Genomic DNA, 20193 nt, shown 5'->3' on the forward strand with positions numbered 1-20193 from the left:
AGATTTAGTTCAGCTCAGTTCAGTCCCTCAGTCGCATCCGGCTCTTTGAGACCCCATGGACTGCAGCATGCCCTCATAGATTACTTGGACCTATTTCAGCATCTACAGTGGATACTCTTTTGTGCCTGGCTTCTTTCGTGCAGCATCCAGTGTTTGAGATGCATCCATGTTCATGTAGATATATGGTTCACTCATTTGTATTGTGGGTGATATCTAGTTTTGAATGTCTTTGTTGTTTTGTTGTTTAACTGTGTTCAGCTCTTTGGCAACTCCCATGACTGTAGCCCACCAGACTCCTCTGTCCATGAGATTTCCCAGGCAAGAATACTGGAGTGAATTGCCATTTCCCTGTCCAGAGGATATTCCTGGACCAGGAATCAAACCCATGCCTTCTGCAAGCATCTTCCTCATTGCAGGTGGATTCTTTACTGATGAGCCACCAGGGAAACCTCCCTTGAATATATTACTGTTTGTTCATCCCCCAGTTAGTTGACGTATTGTTTGCTTCCAGTGTGAGATTATTATCAGAAAGCTGTGATCAACTTTCTCATACAAGTCTTATAGAGTCAACTTTCATTTCTGTTGAGAAGATACTTATGTGTGAAATTGCTGGATCATGGGGTAGTTTATGTTTAATTGTATAAGAAACTGTCAGACCCTTGAGTGTAGCTTTTACACGCCCACAGTTATGTACGCATGTTCCAGTTGCTCCACATGACCACTGTACTCTGTGTTGCTTCTTCACTGACCTCCATTTCATTTTACCCCTAACAACTGGAGGCACACTTTCAGTGTGGGCATCTGATTGAGTGGCACAACTGTAGGAAATGTTAGTGAGGAATCATCACTCACAGCTAAAATCCAACTTATTTCTACAGTGTTCAGGCCCATCCAACACCTCTGTTACTCCCCACCTCACTTGTGATGTAATCAGATAAGATGCAGGACCCTGTAATGACCTGTCTGCAATCTCTGCTTCCCAGAGGACCAAAGTTGAGAAGTATCAGCCTGGGAGCAATGAGAGATGGAGCTGGTGGAATCCAGGAAGTCTTCCTAGAGGAGGTGATTTGGGATCAAGGACAAGTTAGAATTAACAAGGCACAGATGAGCGGAAGGAGTTGTACGATTAGATGCCTTACTCAAGGGTCTCTGAATCTTCAGTGGCAGAGCTGATGTGACTACTGATTGGATGTTTGAGAGAAAGAGAAATGGAGAATTGAACCTAGCCAACTGGAGGCTGCTCTATATGCCCACTTGGGTCAGAAATGAGACTTTGGAGTGGCACAAGGTAAGGAGTTGGAGCTGAGATACTTCCCTAAAGCCAGGACCACGTGGCCTGCAGCCTAGGAGCAAGAGTAGACAAGGAAAACCTACCCTTCAGCAAGATGAAAAGTCAAAGCTGATATCTACCTCCACGGGAGTTTGGATTTTTTTAATTCTCCACAGGAGAAATAAAAATGTCAAGTCTTTACTTCTTGTGTGTTGAGCCCAAATATGCATGATTTCTGAGGTCCAACAAATCCAATCTGGAAATTAACACAATTGGTGCACAACAGGTGATTTGCCTGGAGGGTCCTGAGCAGGAACAAGTGCAGTTATTCTGGGTGAAGCTCCCAACCCAGGCAGCAGGATCCTCCCAGGAAAAGGGGGTCCTGTAAAAGGGGGCTCACAGTTTAATGACAAGGTATATGAGGGATTGACCCCTGTGAGCCACAAGAACTTCAGTGAACAAACACCAATCTAAAAGATAAAGCTTGGGGCTGGTGCACGGTGATGACCCAGAGAGATGTTATGGGGAGGGAGGTGGGAGGGGGGTTCATGTTTGGGAACGCATGTACACCCGTGGTGGATTCATGTCAATGTATGGCAAAACCAATACAGTATTGTAAAGTAAAATAAAGTAAAAAAAATAAAATAAAATAAAAGATAAAGCAAATAAGTACACTTAATGTGATAAACACATTAGAAAAAGACACCATGAAATAAGGACAGGAAGATATGAGAGAGAGCCTCAATGGTTGCAGAATATTCCCCAAATTCATGTCTACTCAGAACCTCAGAATGTGATGCTATTTAGAAGTATGGTCTTTGCAGACATATTTAGTTAAGGGTTTAGGGATGAAATCACCCTGGATGGAGTGTTGGCCCACAGTCCAGTGACAGGTGTCTCTGTAAGAGAAAGGACAGAGAGATTTGCACACACAGAGTTGAACGAAGATGAGCACATGAAGGTGGATCCAGAGATAGAATTAAGTGGCCACAAGCTACGGGGCCTCCAGAAGCTGAAGGAGGCAAGGCTGGACCCTATTGGAGCATCACAGACATCACAGCCCTGCTGACACCCTAATTTCAGACTTTGGGCCTCCAGGATTGTGAGAAGAATAAATCTGTTATTTTAAGCCACCTAACTTGTGCTAATTTGTTGCAGTAGCCCTAGGAAACCAGAAAGTTTCCAGAAACAAAAAAAAGAGTCTTTCTCATATTTTTAAAAAGTTTACAGAGAGGGTTGCCAACCTTCTGCACTAGAGCATGGTTGTCACATGGATCCCAGGACCCCTTGTCATATCTTGTGTCCCCCAGTGTCTGAGACTCACAGGGGAGAATCCACTGGTCTAGAGAAGGGTGGTCAGTCCAAATGCCCACAGGAGCCAGGAGGGAAGGAAAGTGAGAGGATTAAGGCCCCTGGGGAGGACCACTTGCACTTGTCAGGGCTGGTGAAAAAGGAAGATGTCCTGTGCATGACATGATCTCGTTTATAAAACTGAAAGAAAAAAAAAAACTACAGATATGTATCACAAAACGTGTGCATATACATATGCATATGTATACTCAGTCACTGAGTCTTCTTGGACTCTGCGACCACATGGACTGTAACTCACCAGGCTCTTCTATCCATGAAATTTTACCAGGCAAGAATTTTGGAGTAGGTTGCCATTCCCTTCTCCAGAGGATATTCACAACTCGGGGATGGAACCCACATCTCTTGCATTGCAGGTGGATTCTTTACCACTAGAGCCACTTGGGAAGCTGCATATGTACACACATGTCTAAATATGATTTCAGGGCATGTGAAATGTGCTGAAGTCTGTACAAGAGGTGGAGAACATAGATGCTTCCTGAATGGAGGGGTGATGTTCCTCTGAGCAGTCAGGAAGTCTGGCCACACCCAAGAGGGGAAACCGGGACACGGGAGATGATCATAGTCTTGCTTTATGTCAGTTATACATGAGAAGAAGAAAATATAAAAAAACTAAACAAATATAAGAATGAAAAACAATATAAAGTAAAGGACGCATCTGCTCAGCTCCACCCCTCCCCCGCAAGGCAAAACAGCCCATTGACAGCAGATATCCTGAGGCTCATGTCTGTCATGTCTGACTCTGCGACTCCATGGACTGCAGCACACAAGGCTTCCCTGTTCATCACCAACTCCCGGAGCTTGCTCAAACTCATGTCCATAGAGGCGGTGAGGCCATCCAACGATCTCATCCTCTGTCATCCCCTTCTCTTGCCTTCAATCTTCCCCAGCATCAGAGTCTTTTCAAATGAGTCAACTCTTCTCATCAGGTGGCCAAAGTATTGGAATTTCAGCTTCAGCATCAGTCCTTCCAATGAATATTCAGGACTGATTTCCTTTAGGATTTACTGGTTGGATCTCCTTGTAGTCCAAGGGACTCTCAAGAGTCTTCTCCAACACCACACTTCAAAAGCATTCATTCTTTGGCAGTCAGCTTTCTTTATGGTCCAACTCTCATATCCATACATGACTCCTGGAAAAACCATAGCTTTGTCTAGATGGACCTTTGTTGGCAAAGTAATGTCTCTGCTTTTTAATATGGTGTCTAGCTTGGTCATAGCTTTTCTTCCAAGGAGCAAGCATCTTTTAATTTCATGGCTGCAGTCACCATCTGCAGTGATTTTGGAACCCAAGAAAATAAAATCTGTCACTGTTTCCATAGTTTCCCAGTCTATTTCCCATGAAGTGATGGGACCAGATGCCATGATCTTCGTTTTTTGAATGCTGAGTTTTAAGCCAGCTTTTTCACCTTCCTCTTTCACTTTCATCAAGAGGCTCTTTAGTTCCTCTTCACTTTCTGTTGGTTTTCTTCACTTTCACCACCACATAAGGGTGGTGTCACCTGCATATCTGAGGTTATTGATATTTCTCCTGGCAATCTTGATTCCAGCTTCATTCAGCCCAGCATTTCGCATGATATATTCTGCATAGAAGTTAAATAAGCAGGGTGACAATATACAGCCTTGATGCAGTCCTTTCCAAATTTGGAACCAGTTCATTGTTCAATGTCTAGTTCTAACTGTTGCTTCTTGACCTGCATACAGATTTCTCAAGAGGCAGGTAAGGTGGTCTGGTATTCCCATTTCTTTCAGAATTTTCCAGTTTGTTGTGATTCACGCAGTCAAAGGATTTGGCGTAGTCAATGAAGCAGAAGTAGATGTTTTTCTGGAACTCTGTTGCTTTTTCCATGATCCAACAGATGTTGGCAATCTGATCTTTGGTTCCTCTGCCTTTTCAAAATCCAGCTTGAACATCTGGAAGTTCTCGGTTAACATATTGTTGAAGCCTGGCTTGGACAATTTTGAGCATTACTTTGCTAGCATGTGAGATGAGTGCAATCGTGCAGTAGTTTGAGCATTCTTTGGCATTGCCTTTCTTTGGGATTGGAATGAAAACTGACCTTTTTCAGTCCTTCTGGCCACTACTGAATTTTCCAAATTTGCTGGCATATTGAGTGCAGCACTTTAACAGAATCATCCTTTAGGACTTGAAATAGCTCATCTGGAATTCCATCACCTCCACTAGCTTTATTTGTAGTGATGCTTTCTAAGGCCCACTTGACTTCACATTCCAGCATGTCTGGCTCTAGGTGAGTGATCACACCATTGTGGTTATCTGCGTCATGAAGATTTTTTTTAATAGTTGTTCTGTGTATTCTTGCCACCATTTCTTAATATCTTCTGCTTCTGTTAGGTTTAGGTTCATACCATTTCTGTCCTTTATTGTGCCCATCTTTGCATGAAATATTCCCTTGGTATCTTTAATTTTCTTAAAGAGATCTCTAGTCATTCCCATTCTATTTTCCTGTATTTCTTTGCAATGATCACTGAGGGAGGCTTTCTTATCTCTCCTTGCTATTCTTTAGACTAATACAAGATGGTGGAGTAGAAGAACTTGCGCTCATCTTCTCCAGCAAGAACTCCAAAATTGCAACTCGCTGCTAAACAACCATCAACAGGAGAATGTTGGATCCCACCAAAAAAAGATACCCCACATCTAAGGGCAAAGGAGAAACCCCAACAAGACAGTAGGAAGGGCAAAATAATGCTTAGAATCAAACCCCATACCCACCAGAGACACTCAGGGGGCTCAAACAAAACCTTGTGTGCACCAGGACCCAGAGGCCCCACAGAGATTGAACCAGACCTGCCTTTGAGTGTTTGAGTACCTCCTGTGGAGGCATGGGTGAGCAATGGCCTGCTGTGGGGATAGGGGCTCTGGCTGCACCAGACCTGGGTCACGTAGCATGTGGCATAAGCCCTCTTGGAGGAGGTCGCCATTAATCCCACCATAGAGCTGTCAAGCAGATGACCCACAAACTGCAGAAAAATTATACCAAAGAAATTCTCAAACTGTTAAGAAAGTTCTAGGACCCACAGCAGACTTCCCAACCTGGGGATCTGGCAGAGGGACTGAGAACCCCCAGCAAATCTGATTTTGGAGGCCACTGGGATTTGATTATAGAACGTCTACAGGACTGGGTAAACAGACTCTTGGAGGGTACAAACAGAAACTTGAGGCTTCAAAAGGAGCTGAAAATGTGGGTTTTGGGTGAAATAAAAACACTGCAGCTACCAAACACTTAGGGAAGAAATAGTACACATTTTATACATTCTTTTCCTGAAAACTCCCTTCAGTTCAATTCAGTCGCTCAGTCGTGTCTGACTCTTTGCAACCCCATGAATCCCAGCACGCCAGGCCTCCCTGTCCATCACCAACTCTCAGAGTTCACTCAAACTCACATCCGTCAATCGGTGATGCCATCCAGCCATCTTATCCTCTGTCGTCCCGTTTTCCTCCTGCCCCCAATCCCTCCCACCATCAGAGTTTTTTCCAATGAGTTAACTCTTCACATGAAGTGGCCAAAGTACTGGAGTTTCAGCTTTAGCATCATTCCTTCCAAAGAACACCCAGGACTGATCTCCTTTGGAATGGGCTGGTTGGATCTCCTTGCAGTCCAAGGGACTCTCAAGAGTCTTCTCCAACACCACAGTTCAAAAGCATCAATTATTCGGTGCTCAGCTTTCTTCACAGTCCAACTCTCACATCCATACGTGGCCACTGGAAAAACCATAGCCTTGACTAGACAGGCCTTTGTTGGCAAAGTAATGTCTCTGCTTTTGAATATGCTATCTAGGTTGGTCATAACTTTTCTTCCAAGGAGTAAGAGTCTTTTAATTTCATGGCTGCAATCACCATCTGCAGTGATTTTGGAGCCCCCCAAAATAAAGTCTGACTGTTTCCCTATCTATTTCCCATGAAGTGATAGGACCAGATGCCATGATCTTTGTATTCTGAATGTTGAGCTTTAAGCCAACTTTTTCACTTTCCTCTTTCACTTTCATCAAGAGGCTTTTTAGTTCCTCTTCACTTTCTCCCATTAGGGTGGTGTCATCTGCATATCTGAGGTTATTGATATTTCTCCCGGCAGTCTTGATTCCAGTGTGTGTTTCTTCCAGCCCAGCATTTCTCATGATGCACTCTGCATAGAAGTTAAATAAGAAGGGTGACAATATACAGCTTTGATGTAGCCCTTTTCCTATTTGGAACCAATCTGTTGTTCCATGTCCAGTTCTAACTGTTGCTTCCTGACCTGCATATAGGTTTCTCAAGAGGCAGGTCAGGTGATCTGTATTCCCATCTCTTTCAGAATTTTCCACAGTTGACTGTGATCTACACAGTCAAAGGCTTTGGCATAGTCAATAAAGCAGAAACAGATGTTTTTCTAGAATTCTCTTGCTTTTTTTGATGATCCAGCGGATGTTGGCAATTTGATCTCTGGTTCCTCTGCCTTTTCTAAATGCAGCTTGAACATCTGGAAGTTCACAGTTCACGTACAGTTGAAGCCTGGCTTGGAAAATTTTGAGCATTACTTTACTAGCGTGTGAGATGAGTGCAATCGTGCAGTAGTTTGAGCATTCTTTGGCATTGCCTTTCTTTGGGATTGGAATGAAAACTGACCTTTTCCAGTCGTGTGGCCACTGCTGAGTTTTTCAAATTTGCTGGCATATTGAGTGCAGCACTTTCACAGCATCATCTTTCAGGATTTGAAACAGCTCAACTGGAATTCCATCACCTCCACTAGCTTTGTTCGTAGTGATGCTTTCTAAGGCCCACTTGACTACACATTCCAGGATGTCTGGCTCTAAGTGAGTGATCACACTATTGTGATTATCTGAGTCATGAAGATCTTTTTGTACAGTTCTTCTGTGTATTCTTGCCACCTCTTCTTAATATCTTCTGCTTCTGTTAGGTCCATACCATTTCTGTCCTTTATCGAGCCCATCTTTGCATGAAATGTTCCCTTGGTATCTCTAATTTTCTTGAAGATATCTCTAGTCTTTCCCATTTTGTTGTTTACCTCTATTTCTTTGCATTGATCACTGAGGAAGACTTTCTTGTCTCTTCTTGCTATTCTTTGGAATTCTGCACTCAGATGCTTATATCTTTCCTTTTCTCCTTTGCTTTTCATCTCTCTTCTTTTCACAGCTATTTGTAAGGCCTCCCCAGACAGCCATTTTGCTTTTTTGCATTTCTTTTCCATGGGGATGGTCTTGATCCCTGTCTCCTGTACAATGTCACAAACCTCAGTCCATAGTTCATCAGGCACTCTATCTATCAGATCTAGTCCCTTAAATCTATTTCTTACTTCCACTGTATAATCATAAGGGATTGATTTAGGTCACACCTGAATGGTCTAGTGGGTTTCCCTACTTTCTTCTATTTAAGTCTGAATTTGACAATAAGGAGTTCATGATCTGAGCCACAGTCAGCTCCTGGTCTTATTTTTGCTGACTGTATAGAGCTTCTCCATCTTTGGCTGCAAAGAATACAATCAATCTGAAAACTCCCTTAAGAGAAACCAAGCACACCTCTGGGCCACCTTCATGAGACACAGGTTTGTAGCCCCTGATCTGGAGCAAATCAAGCTTGCATGCACTTGTGTCTAGAGTCGAGCCAGGGCCTTCTGGGTCCTCTGTTGGGGGTGGGGGTGGGGGGTGCGGTGGGAACAAGTAGTTGGCATGACTGTGTTTTGTTTCAGACCCTCTGAGGAGCCTTTCAGATGCTTTTATTCATTTAATTGACACAAATCAGGTATTAAGCCCATTGTGCAAATTAGGAACTGAAGCTCTGATGAATAACTTGCCCAGGATCATCCAGTTCTAAAATGTCTCCTCCAGGCCCCACAGCCTCCTTGTCATTCTGAGTCTCCATCTCCCCTCCTCCTTCTCTGTCCTTCTGGCACATCCTACTCCTTCCTGTGTCCCAGCCATGACCTTCCCAGCTCACTGTCTTCCAGTCCACATGCCTGATGCTGGGCAGGCAGGGCTCAGCAACATCTAGACTGCTCTGATGTAGCACGTGCTATGGAGAGTGGCACTATGTCTGTGCTCACAGATAGAGTTGAGGAATTGAGGCCCTGAGAGGGCACAGGCCTTACCCAGGGTCACACAGCAGGAACCCTCATGCCTCTCCTTCCCCAAGCTCTGCTTCTGTGGTGTTAAATGGACCCAAAGTTATTGTTTAGCCTTAGGTGTAAATCACAGGGTCATTTTAATGGTAAATTGGGAACAAATTCAGGGACAGTCAGAGTGATACCCCAGCCTGTCTCTCAGCCAGTGCCCCACCCCCACCCTGGCAGTGCCCACTGGGAGGCCCACAGGCTCCAGGGCTCCACTGGCAATTGGGGCTCAAGGAGCTTTGTGAGGCCAGGGAGGTTCTCAGGTTTGCTCTGTGTTTCTCTTTCCGCCTCAGCTTGTCCCAGGGTTTATTATCAGCAAAGGTGACAAGGCCCCTGATGACAGGAGGCTGGCTGGGGCTCAGGGTGCTGGCCCTTCCGCCCTGGGCGCCTCTCAGCAAATAGTCCCTTGGAAACAGGGCAGCTGTCCCTGAGGAGGGGACGGGCTGGGAGGGGCCTCACTCCCCCACACACTGGACCCTGGAGGAGCCCCTGTGTGAGCAGGACTGCAGCCCTGGCTGGTGGGACTGTCTTGGGCAGGTGACCTGGGCAATTCCACCGTCTCCAGGGTCCCTGCCACTCTGGCCACGTGTCCCTGTCACAGTCCCGAAACCCCTTCAGGCCCCTGTTCTCCTGTCTCAGTTCCAGTCCAGGCCCCTCCTCCATGGGAAGGATGGCTCCATGCCTGCATCCCTTCTGGGTCAGAAGACCCCTACTGGGCTGCCTCAGGGCCCCTGGGACCCTGGAATCCCCCCGAGTCATCTCCACTCTGTCACCTCACCCCCACCCCTGTCCCGGGTGCATCCTCATGGCTGGCCCCTCCCAGGGGTCCTGCAGGGGCCTCCTCTCTCAGCTCCTGCCCTTAAAAGGTGGCCAATCAACCGTCCATCCACACCATCTTCCTGAGATGCCCTAAAAGGCTCCACATCAGCCTCAGACACAGCATCCTTGTTCATTTCCAATCCCTTCTTCCCAGCTTGGAAGCTACCAACCAGTCTCCCAGACCGGGAAACTCCTCACAGGTAGTACTACTCCTAGATCTTTCCAGACTCCTACCTAGATGGCAGCTTTGGAGCTTCAGAGCCCCAAATTATGTTAATTTATTCTGTGATTCCTCAATGATGTTCTACTTTGGAATCATGCGGTGGGGGGGGGGGGGGGAGGAGTCTCTCCTCCCCAGGGGGAAATAGTCACATGTGAAGGGAAAATGGGGGGAGGGGATTCAGAACAGTCCCTACTCCCACGTCACTTTGTCCCCACAGCCTTGCTCTCACCCCGTGGCTCCTCCCAGCTCACCTCTGAAGCTGCCCTCCTCTGCATGGGGCTGTGTCCCCTCAGATGGCAGCTCCTTCTAGTGATGCTGCAGAGAGGAGAGGCCAAGATACTTCAGATTGTCCCGGCTGTGTCTTCAGGTTGCTGTGGAAGGAGGCTGTGGCCCTGAAGATGTGTCCTGGGTCCCAGAGCGCTGGTCTTTGGTCCTGGGCTCCCACCCACAGGCCCTGCTGACATGCTGGGCTTTAGAGCAAAGTGTTCACACCCACTGTTTTGGCATTTTTATCTGGGTTCCCGCTTCCTAGTCATGCCACCTAGGGAAGGAACTTGATTAGCCGAAGTTTTCTCATCTGTAAAATGGGGTTAGCAGTAAAACCCACAGTTCCTTTTCTGAAACCCTTGGAGTCAGATCTGCTCCAGACAGGTTATATGGTACATCTACTCTACATGACATCACACCCCACTGGGGTGTGAACACACCCTATATTCAGACATTAGTGTTCCTGCAACTGAACTTTTGAAATTTCACACTAAGTGAATTAAATAGATATCATGAATTGTCTCATGTCTGTTCAGGTCAAATTTTGTTACCCAACAATTTTTCAAAAATTTGTTTTCAATTTTGAGAGACTCGAAGGGTTTGGATTGCAGATAAGAACCATCCTTCTCTGTGTCTCCATAGATAATGGCACACAGTCAGAGACCCACAATGTTCATGGTTTGAGGCCAGACTCAACCCAGCTCTGAGGTTTGGGATAAGACAAGTCTCCTGACAAGGCCAACAGTGATGGGTGGGGAGAACCATTCAGGAGCAGCTATGCTGTTACCCAAGCGTCTGGGCCATTCGTTCTAACTCCACAGACCTTGAGCCTCTGCCGTCACAGGTCCCTGAGCCTTTCTAGCTGAATCTCTCTAAGTCAACTTCCAGAACTGGATCTTTTTACAGCGGTTACTCAGGAAGATCCTGCCACCCCAGTGACTGTGACCTGCCTGACCGTCACAACACCATGTCCAACTCAGGAGCAACTCTATACCTGGCCGACTTGGACATGACTTGCCGGTTCCTCCGCCTGCCACAGATTTTTTCCACCTGCATGTCCTTCTCTCTGGTGGCCGACATGGGCATTCACAGGGGGTACATAGGTAACTGGTTTATGTCCATCTGGTGCTTCTGTTGTGCGGTGACCCTCATTATCCTCACAGTTGAGTTACGTAGGCTCCCATCGGAGTTTCCTTTCTTCTGGTACTTATCTAACACCTTCGCCTGCTACTCTGCCCTCCTCTGTCTCTCGGCCTCCATCATCTACTCCATCACCTATGTCCAGTTCCTGCCTTATGGTCCTTACCGGGACCGGGCCATTGCTGCTGCTGCGTTCTCCTGCATCGCGTCTGTGTTTTATGCCACGGAAGTAGTCAAAATGTGGGAGCGCAGTAAGATCTACAAGACCTCCTGCTATGTGCTCACCATGCCAGGCCTGCTGAAGGTGCTGGAGACCTTCATGGCAGGCATCATCTTCGCCTTCATCAGCAACACCTCCCTGTACCTGCACCAGCCGGCCCTGGAGTGGTGTGTGGCCGTGTACTCCATCTGCTTCATCCCAGCAGCCCTGGCCATCCTGCTGAACACGGGCGAATGGGAATGCAGGCTGCCCGGGCCCTTCCCCCTCTTCCAGCTTGTGCTCAGCCTGCTCTCCGTCCTCCTCTATATCAGTGCTCTGGTCCTCTGGCTGCTCTACCAGTTCAGCGAGGAGTTCGGTGGGCATCCTCAGCGGTCTAGCGATGGGGACTGCAGGGACAAGCTCACCTACGACATGTGCGCCTGGGACCAGCGCCTGGCTATGGCCATCCTGACAGCCATCAACCTGCTAGTTTACATGACCGAACTGGGGTACTGGGCCCTCCAGGTCTCTGTGAAGACTAAGGCTCTGCCCAGGGTCTCCTGATCCCCTCTGCTCACAGGAGGTGTCATTACAGAGTTCTGATGCCCTCTTCCTGGCTCCCTCTCTCCCTCCTCACATCCTTCCCCCTTCATCTCACTCTCTTTTCTGTTTCCTTCTCCCCTTCTCCGTCTCCTTCCTGGTTTCCTTGGTTGCTCACACAGTTTTGCCTTTTTCTCTTTCTGCTCTCAACTTTTCTACATTTTCTGCTTTTTGTCCTTTATCGGGTCATCCTTGGTTTTCCCATCTCCTGTGTCCTGACCACCTCTCCCCATCTTCCTTCTTCTGATCCATCAGGACCTGAGACTCCTTCCTTCTCTGCCCACCACCCCCTCCCACATCCTGTGTGCTGACCCCACAGCACATAGCCCTCTGTGCAGCTGTTCACACCCTGGGCGTCTGGAGCGGCCTTATTGCCAAAGTGTCTGTCCCCCTGGGGCTGCCTTAGTTGGTGTGTGTGGATTTGTGATTGGGGTAGTTAGTTAGATATTAGACCCCCATTCTCACAGTGGATGAATGGTGCATCTCCCTTTTACTTAAAAGAAAAAAATCTCTGGAGGTCAACAATTTTCAGTGGCAGAAATCTTAGAGACCCTGGATCCTTAGGTCCCATCTGGTGCTCATCCTTCCAAGAGATTGAATTTTTTCAGGGTCACTAAACACCCATCACCCAGAAGGACTCTTAGAGAAAGCAAGGGATGAATGCCTTCTCTGAGGAATCAAAAAAGGAGTTGATGAAGAACCACAGGGTCTTGAAGACACCTGTATGCAGTGTTGGTGAGGGGCAGTGATGTGGCCCTCCTGCTCCAGTGATCAAAACAGCTTGTGCTGCCTCTGCAGGGAGAAGACCATGGACACTGCAGCCTTAATGCTGTTGTTCCCTTGATTTTTTTTTTTTTTCGCTTTTCTAGTCAGGGGTTCAGAATTTACTGGGTGGCCTTGTTCTTAAAGGGACATTTCTTTTCAAAAATTTTGGGCAGGTGTGCTGAGGTGGTGGAGAACTGCTGCTTTTGTAGTTAAAGAAACTGAAGTGCTTGAGTGTGTGGTGCACACATGTGTTTCTGAGAGTCAGTTGCTTTCTACTGTTGCTTCCTTGTGCTCTGGGCCCGAGGCATAATGTGATCTACATAATGTATTATATAATGTGTGTGTGTGTGTACATATATAAAATATATGTGTGTCTGTGTGTGTGTGTTAAATTTCCTGGAGCTTCTGGTTCCTATCAGCCTTTGCTGGCAATCATAGAGAGAAGCCTTGTCTCTGTTCTACATCATAATGTTCTTTTTTTTCCCCCCCAGTTTAATATAAAAGACAAAGACAAAGCAAAACAAAATCAACAGGTCCTGGCTGCCCTCAATGTGCCTAGAGTTCAGAAGTACCCTAGTCAACTCGGACTTCCATGCTAACCCAAAAGACCCCCCTCTGTGAACCGCACCCAGTGATTCCCCGTGCCCCCTCAGGCTGAGGCTAGGGCTTCAGCCTGTTGGAGCAAACTAGCAGTTTGGCCCCACTCCAAAGCCCCGAATCCTTAGCTATTAGAAATCTCTGCCAGCACTGGGATGCTTTCTTTAAAGGTGCCTGGATGTAGGCTCAGTGTGTGTGTGTATGTACGTGCCTTCCCAACCTCTTCATGAATGAATTCAGACCAGCAGCCCTTTACAATAGCTGGAGGCCAGGAAGCCCCCACAAGCCTTCTTCCTCTCCTGCTCTCAGCCACAAAGCCTCAGAGCCCAGCATTCTGGTGCCATCAGGGTCAGAGGGGCCAGGCTAGCAGAGCTGTGAGGGAGGGGAGGGGAAGGATCCCCTGCCCTGCTGCCCCTTGCTCCTGTACTGGGATGAATTATGTGATCTTCACCCAGGGGAAGGTATGGTGGGTGAAGAGGGCTCCCGGGAGCTGGTGCGCATGGCAGGCAAATTTTAAAAAGGAATGAAATCAAAATTGTATTTCAAGGCAAGACAGGAAACATTTCAACATAATTGTTTTTCTCTGCTCTTTTGGGCCTCCTCCCTCCCCTCTAGAGTGCAGTGAGCATCTGAGTGCAGTGAGTATGTGTTAACCAGACCTCCCCAAGGAGAGAAATACCTGCTCCACCATAAAGATTAATTTTTCTTCTGGCCCCAGCCATGTGACTCCTTAGAAGATAACACTATTTACTTATGAGCTTATTAATTTCACAAGCTATTTTATTTGTATTCTGCCTGTTTGACAATACTGTTGTTTCTTACATTAGATAGTACGGGGAGGGAGGAGGGAGGGGGGTTCAGGATGGGGAACACGTGTATACCTGTGGCGGATACATGTTGATGTATGGCAAAACCAATACAATATTGTAAAGTCATTAACTTCCAATTAAAATAAATTAATTTTAAAAAAAACAAATGTAATTTGTGAGATTGAGGCTCCAATAAAAATAATGATGACCAGGTGGGCCTGCCGGTGAACCCAGAGAAGGGAAGGGTGATGAGTGTGGTCAGGGCCTCTGCTCCAGGGCTCACAACTCTAAATGCCTAAGTGGTTGATCCAGGAACAAGCCAGTGACCCCAGCCTGATGCTTGTCAGGACTGAGAATGCAGGCTTCACTGGGCAGGTGCCTCTCAGCCCAGCTGATGGTGCCTGTGAAGAAACGCTGGCCCATGGGAACATGTTCAGGGCTGTGTCTGGACCACAGGACACCAGGTTGAGCCCTGAGCCCTAGCCCACCTCCCCCCTGCCACCTGACTCCTTTCACCAGGGCCATGGACCCTGGCCTGGATGTGGCCAAGGACAGAGGAGTCCCTGCCTGGAAAGCACTGCTCAGAGGGTTGGGTCCCTGGTTTATACACACAGGACTTTCCCCACTGAAGCATCCACCCAGTACAAATCCCGTGTCGCTTCCACATGGTGACCTGTCCCCCCTCTTCACCTCATCCTCATGTTTCTGTCTCAGCCCTGGATATTTGACTTTCTAGGTTAAATGTCCCCAGTTTCTTCAATGTTTTGCCTTTATCTGGATTGCATTTCACCTCTGCCCCACCAGCCACCCCAACACCCTGGCCTCCTTGTCCCTTCTCTGCCCATGTCCCCCAAACCCATTCACAGTGGATTCTTAACAAATGAGGAAAAGGTGGGAAGGAAACCAGAACTCAGCTGAGCCAGGGGGATCCCGCGTGTCCTCCAGCCCAGGGCTGGCTTTGGAAAGACCTGTACGTTCCCGAGGCTCTGGCAAAATAGACTAGAAGACAGGGACGTGATCCCTTTCTGCCATCTAACCCTGGAGGAAACAAGGGAAATCTGGCGGGTGGTCTGAACGGACCGTCTACAGTGGCCATGCCTGCTGAGCTCCCTTGGGGCACCTGTGACTCAGACCTGTTAGCTGGAGGAGTGAGGGGATTGGGAAGAGGGCCGGCCCCTCTTACACGCTGTAGCCACCCCTCCTCCCCGCCTTCCTCTGCCCCCAGCCCCACCCGATGGAGAAAGACCTTCTATTCAGGGACAGGATTTTCTACCTTCACCTGCTGTCTCCAGGCATACATCCCACCACCCTGCTCCCCAGCGCCCAGCCCTATCAGGACAGCATCACTGTCTCTGAAGGTGAGGATCCAGCTAGTCTGGTCCCAGGAGTGATACGAACTCCGCCTGCTTCCTGTCCAGTGTGCTACTGTCTGGGCCAGGATCCGCAGCCAAGAAACTTACTCACTTGGGGCACAATTTCTCCTCTATATGGAAAGAACACACTCTTTCCTGCTGGGGGATAAGAATGTTTGAGTGGCTTTGCTGAGAAATGGGAGTAAAAGGCAAACGCTAGCCTGGCCCAGCACCCTGAGTTCAGGGGGTGTGCTATGTCACCTGGTAGAATCGCTGGTCTCCGTTACCAGGTGGTGGAGCCCTGGGGACACTGGTGGGGACCTTGTTTAGGGTCCTGAACTCGACCCTTGCTCAAGGGTATCCTCACCTCTTCATTGTCCTCCCATCTCCCGGAGTTTAGGGCTAGGACAGAGAGAAAGGGGTACAGACTCCATCCTGCCAGCCAGTCCTAGCTCTGCCCCCAAGGGGTCCTCAGTGGAGGCTGGACTCATTCTGCTTGATGGACCCCCAACCAGCACCCTTCGTCTGGAGGAAGAGCTCAGCCAAGGGGGAGCTGGCAAGGCTGGTGGTTCAGCCTAACTGCATCCAGGACTCACTGGAGTCTGCAGAAGGAGGGGTGGATTTTAATAAAAAATTATCTTTTTGTGAGTTAGCATCTGTCCTCTAAAGGAAGGAAAAGTCTGGAAATCAGTGATAATGGCTGAGGCTCCCCTGCTGTTTGGAAGCCCCAGGAGCCTGGCCCGAGGTGCAGCCACAGGAAGGGCCAGACCTGGCTGGCAGAGGCTGAAGGCCAGGACCTGCTCAGTGGTTCCCAGACTGGGAGGTCCTGAGTTCTAGCCTTGCTGAGGTTCTGGTTCCTGATGTGTAGACTGGGATAGTAATAACTTTCCCAGGGTTAGTGTAAGAGTCAGAGACAATGGGGTGAAGGGACAGACAGAGAGGGGGGCCAGTGAAAGGTAGCCTTGAACAAAGATGCACCGTGGCATTGATGAGGAGGAGGGGAATAACTGCTGGTGAGGGTGGGGGAGGGCACTAGGCCTGGAAATTCTTGGTGGGCCAGTTGTTTCTGGGTCCTTCAGGAAGATGACAATTTTCTTCCCAGATCTATTATGTCTGCCCCATCGGTTTTGATTGGAAGAAACACTCCAACTCAACAAACTGTACTTCCTGATATATTGCCAGGACCCTGGGTTTTCCAGTTGAGCTGCTGTAACAGAACTCCAAAGACTGGGCAGCTTAAACAACAGACATTTACTTCTCAGAGTTCTGGAGACTAGGAAGTTCAAGATCAAAGTTCCTGAGAGCTGAAATCTGGTAACGGCTCCCTTCCTGGTTTGCAGTCTTCTCGCTGTATGAGGCTATGTCCTCACATGATGGAGAGAGAGATCATCTGTCCTGTTTCTTCTCATAAGGGCGCTAATCCCATTCACACAGGCCCCAGCCTCATGACCTAATTACCTCCTAGAAGCCCCACCTCCAAATCCAACACATTGGTGATTTAGGCTTCAACATATGGATTTTGGAGGGAAACAAACACTGAGTCTACAGAATTTGGCATTAGGAAAAAAGTTACCAAAGAGTTTGAAAGTCTGGTGGGAAATCATTTGAACTCTAGTTTCCCCTTTCTTTTACACTCAGGCCCAGGGGCAAGGCCATGAACCAAAAATATTCAGTTACCAGTCAGATTCTGCCAATAAAAAGGGTTTTGAGTTCTAGAATGAGGAAATGGAATTCAATCAATATATATGGTTCATGCCATGTGCAAACCATGTTGTAGCATCTTGCAGTTTAAAACAAAGCAAAAGCAAGCCCTTGGTCCTACACCTGCCCAGCTATTGTCCTTTGCACTCTTTCTCCACAAGCATCCTGAGCATGATCTACACCTGACTCTGCATCTTCCCTCCTCTCATCTGCTCTAACCCCCTCTCTGCCTTCTGTTCCCACATCTCCATGGAAACCATTCTCACCAGTTCACCACTGAGCAGCATGTGGGCAACTCAATATATATTTACCCTCTCCACCTGCTTCAGGAAACCTTCTCTGGAGTGATGGTCCTCCTGCCGCTCAGACTCTCCTCCCTCCTTCTCTCCCTCCTTCTCCTCTTCCTTCTCTCCATCATCTGAGGGTCTCAAGTCCTCAGGACTTGGGACTGGGAAACATCTGTCATGTGTCAAACCCTCTTCTTAGCACTGGGAAAACACGTACATGTTGGTTCTAGATTTTAGTGTTTATCTTTCTCATGTTTTATCTGAAACTGAATTCAGAGTTTTGCATTCTTCTTTATAATAGGGCCATAATAACATAACAATAACGTATCAGGCCTTGCTTCAAAACAACAGTAATGTATGCATGCATGCTCAGTCACTCAGTCATGTCTGACTTTTTGTAACCCCATGGACTGTAGCCCGCCAGGCTCCTCTGTCCATGGGATTTCCCAGAAAAGAATACTGGAGTGGGTTGCCATTTCCTTCTCCAGGGGATCTTCCTGACCCAGGGATCAAGCCAGCGTCTCCTGCGTCTCCTGCATTGGCAAGTAGATTCTTTACTATTGAACCACCTAGAAATCCCACAAATGCAATGTTTTCCTACAAATGGCTGCTGAGATGGACTCTGAAGAAGTGGAAAGTCAAGAATGTGCAAGAACAAGGGAATCTGGCACACCTCAGACTGTGGGGGCACCTGGGGTTTTTGACAAGAATCACTGGAGAGTTGGACCCCTGGGAAGTGACTGAGGAAACTCTTGTTATGAAAAAGAAACATGTTCCCCACCAAGCAGAGGTAGTGGGGAAGGAGGGTCTGTGTAATCAGAAAAGATGTGACCGATAAACAGGACCCAGCAGCCAAGAGGAAGCAAGCAGAGAGGGTGGACAGAGGGAAGAGAGCCGGCTGCCATCTCCACATCTGAGTCTCCAAAACTGGCAAGTCCAGGGGTCCCAGGAAGAGAGGGACTGGGAAGGACGAGGGGTCTCTGGCACCACTCCCCCATCTAGCAGATGAGGAAACTGACTCAGCAGCAGTGAGTGCCCTCTTCAGGAGGCTGGACCAGGTTTGTACAAAACGAGGGTGGCTGCGGCAGAATCCCAGCCTGGAGTTTGCTGCTGCTACACTTATTATAACAAGCAGCATGGGGCTGTGGACAGACAGCCAGCCTGGGAAGGAGGACACCTGGGTCCTGTCTCTGACTCTGCCACACACAGGGTGACTCAGGACACGTCCTGCCACTCCCTGGGGTCCAGCTGCACCATTTCTATGACGAGCAGTTTCGACTAAGCAGAGGACCTTTCTACTCTCTTTTGAGCTCCACAGTGAAGGGACTTGACCAGCCTTGGAATTGTGACAACTGACCCTTAACACCCCAACCGAAGGGATGGAGCAGCCACCCTCCTGAACCGCAAGACTTGGACAGTGAGTCCCTCAGGTGAGCCCACCTGGACAACAGGTCTTTCACTAAAGCACAGAGTCATCTCCATCTTCCTGGGAAGTGAGGTCACAGAGCTATGTTCAATTTAATTCATGAAAATAGAAGAATATGAATTTCCTTCACTTAACTTATGGAAATATTTATAAATGCACACTTGCTCATATCTATGAAAAAATGAGTGAAAATCAATTAAGAAAGAAGTAAAAAATTTTATTCAAGCCAATATAAGAATTATAACCAGCAAGACATTTTTTCAGGAAGCTGTAAGAACTGTTCCAAAGAGGTAAATGGGGGCCACTATGTATGTGATTCAGGGAAGCTGAATCATGCAACCAAGCACACCTCTTGACAAAGTTATTGATCTTCAAAAAGACCAGATACCATAGTTAATGGTTTTAGTGCTTTTATAGTATGGCAAGATGTAAGAAATTGGGTTTGTAAACATTTCTACTGGAAATGTCTAAGTATCTGAAGGCTGGTTCTGCCAGTTTTCCCAGAGCACAGATTGCCTTATCGTGGTCTTTGCCGTGAATTCCTTCCAGGGTGGATTCTAGGTCAGTGATGGCAGTAGCTAATGGCTTGATTCTTGTAGAACTGGGTGGTTTGAACATTCTTTATTACACAATCCTAAGACCATTCCCCTCTAAATTTTAAGCAAGACTTGGGAGACACTTTTGACCAATTCGTCCCTGGGTCCTAGGAATGCTCATTCCCAGGAGGGGAGAGGATTTTTTATACAGGCCACTCAGTGTGCTATTACTCAATTTCTGTTAACAGTAGCCAAAAGCCTCTAGGCCACCTGCCTTACTAGTCTGTCAGCTCCAGGTAATGATTCCATCCTGTTCCTTCTTCCCATATCTAGAGTCACACTATTACAGTCATGGATCTTACAAGCTATACATCAAGTCAATCATTTCAAGTCACCTGGTCATTATTATTTTTATTGGAGGCTCAATCACACATTTGTTAATGCAAGAATCAATAATTTTGTAAAAAAAAAAAAAAGTACAGAAAACATAGCTAGTTGGAAAGTGTTCTGCCTATGTTTTCCTCTATGAGTTTTCTAGTGTCCAGTTTCACATGTAGGTCCTTAATCCATTTTGAGCTTATTTTCGTGTATGCAATTTAAATATGATCTAATTTCATTTTTTACATGTAGCTGTCCAGTTTTTCCAGCACCATTTGTTGAAGAGACTGTCTTTCCAACAATGGCTAGTCTTGCCTCCTTTGTCATAGATTAAT

At 47.4% G+C, this 20193-nt stretch overlaps 1 protein-coding gene across 1 annotated transcript; it reads left to right on the plus strand.

Annotated features, from left to right (window-relative positions):
• Positions 1-10867: 10867 nt before the first annotated feature.
• LOC101121887 (myeloid-associated differentiation marker-like) lies at positions 10868-14345 on the plus strand. The gene has a single exon (XM_012099125.5). It carries the CDS (start codon positions 11036-11038, stop codon positions 11969-11971), a length of 936 nt encoding a protein of 311 aa, XP_011954515.4. The 5' UTR covers positions 10868-11035; the 3' UTR covers positions 11972-14345.
• Positions 14346-20193: the final 5848 nt, after the last annotated feature.

Source organism: Ovis aries, chromosome 18 (assembly GCF_016772045.2).
Source record: "Ovis aries strain OAR_USU_Benz2616 breed Rambouillet chromosome 18, ARS-UI_Ramb_v3.0, whole genome shotgun sequence".
NCBI classification, from domain to species: Eukaryota; Metazoa; Chordata; class Mammalia; order Artiodactyla; family Bovidae; genus Ovis; species Ovis aries.

Coding starts and splice junctions, on each gene's coding strand:
- LOC101121887 (XM_012099125.5), top strand. CDS start 11,036: ATGTCCAACTCAGGAGCAACTCTATACCTGGCCGACTTGGACATGACT.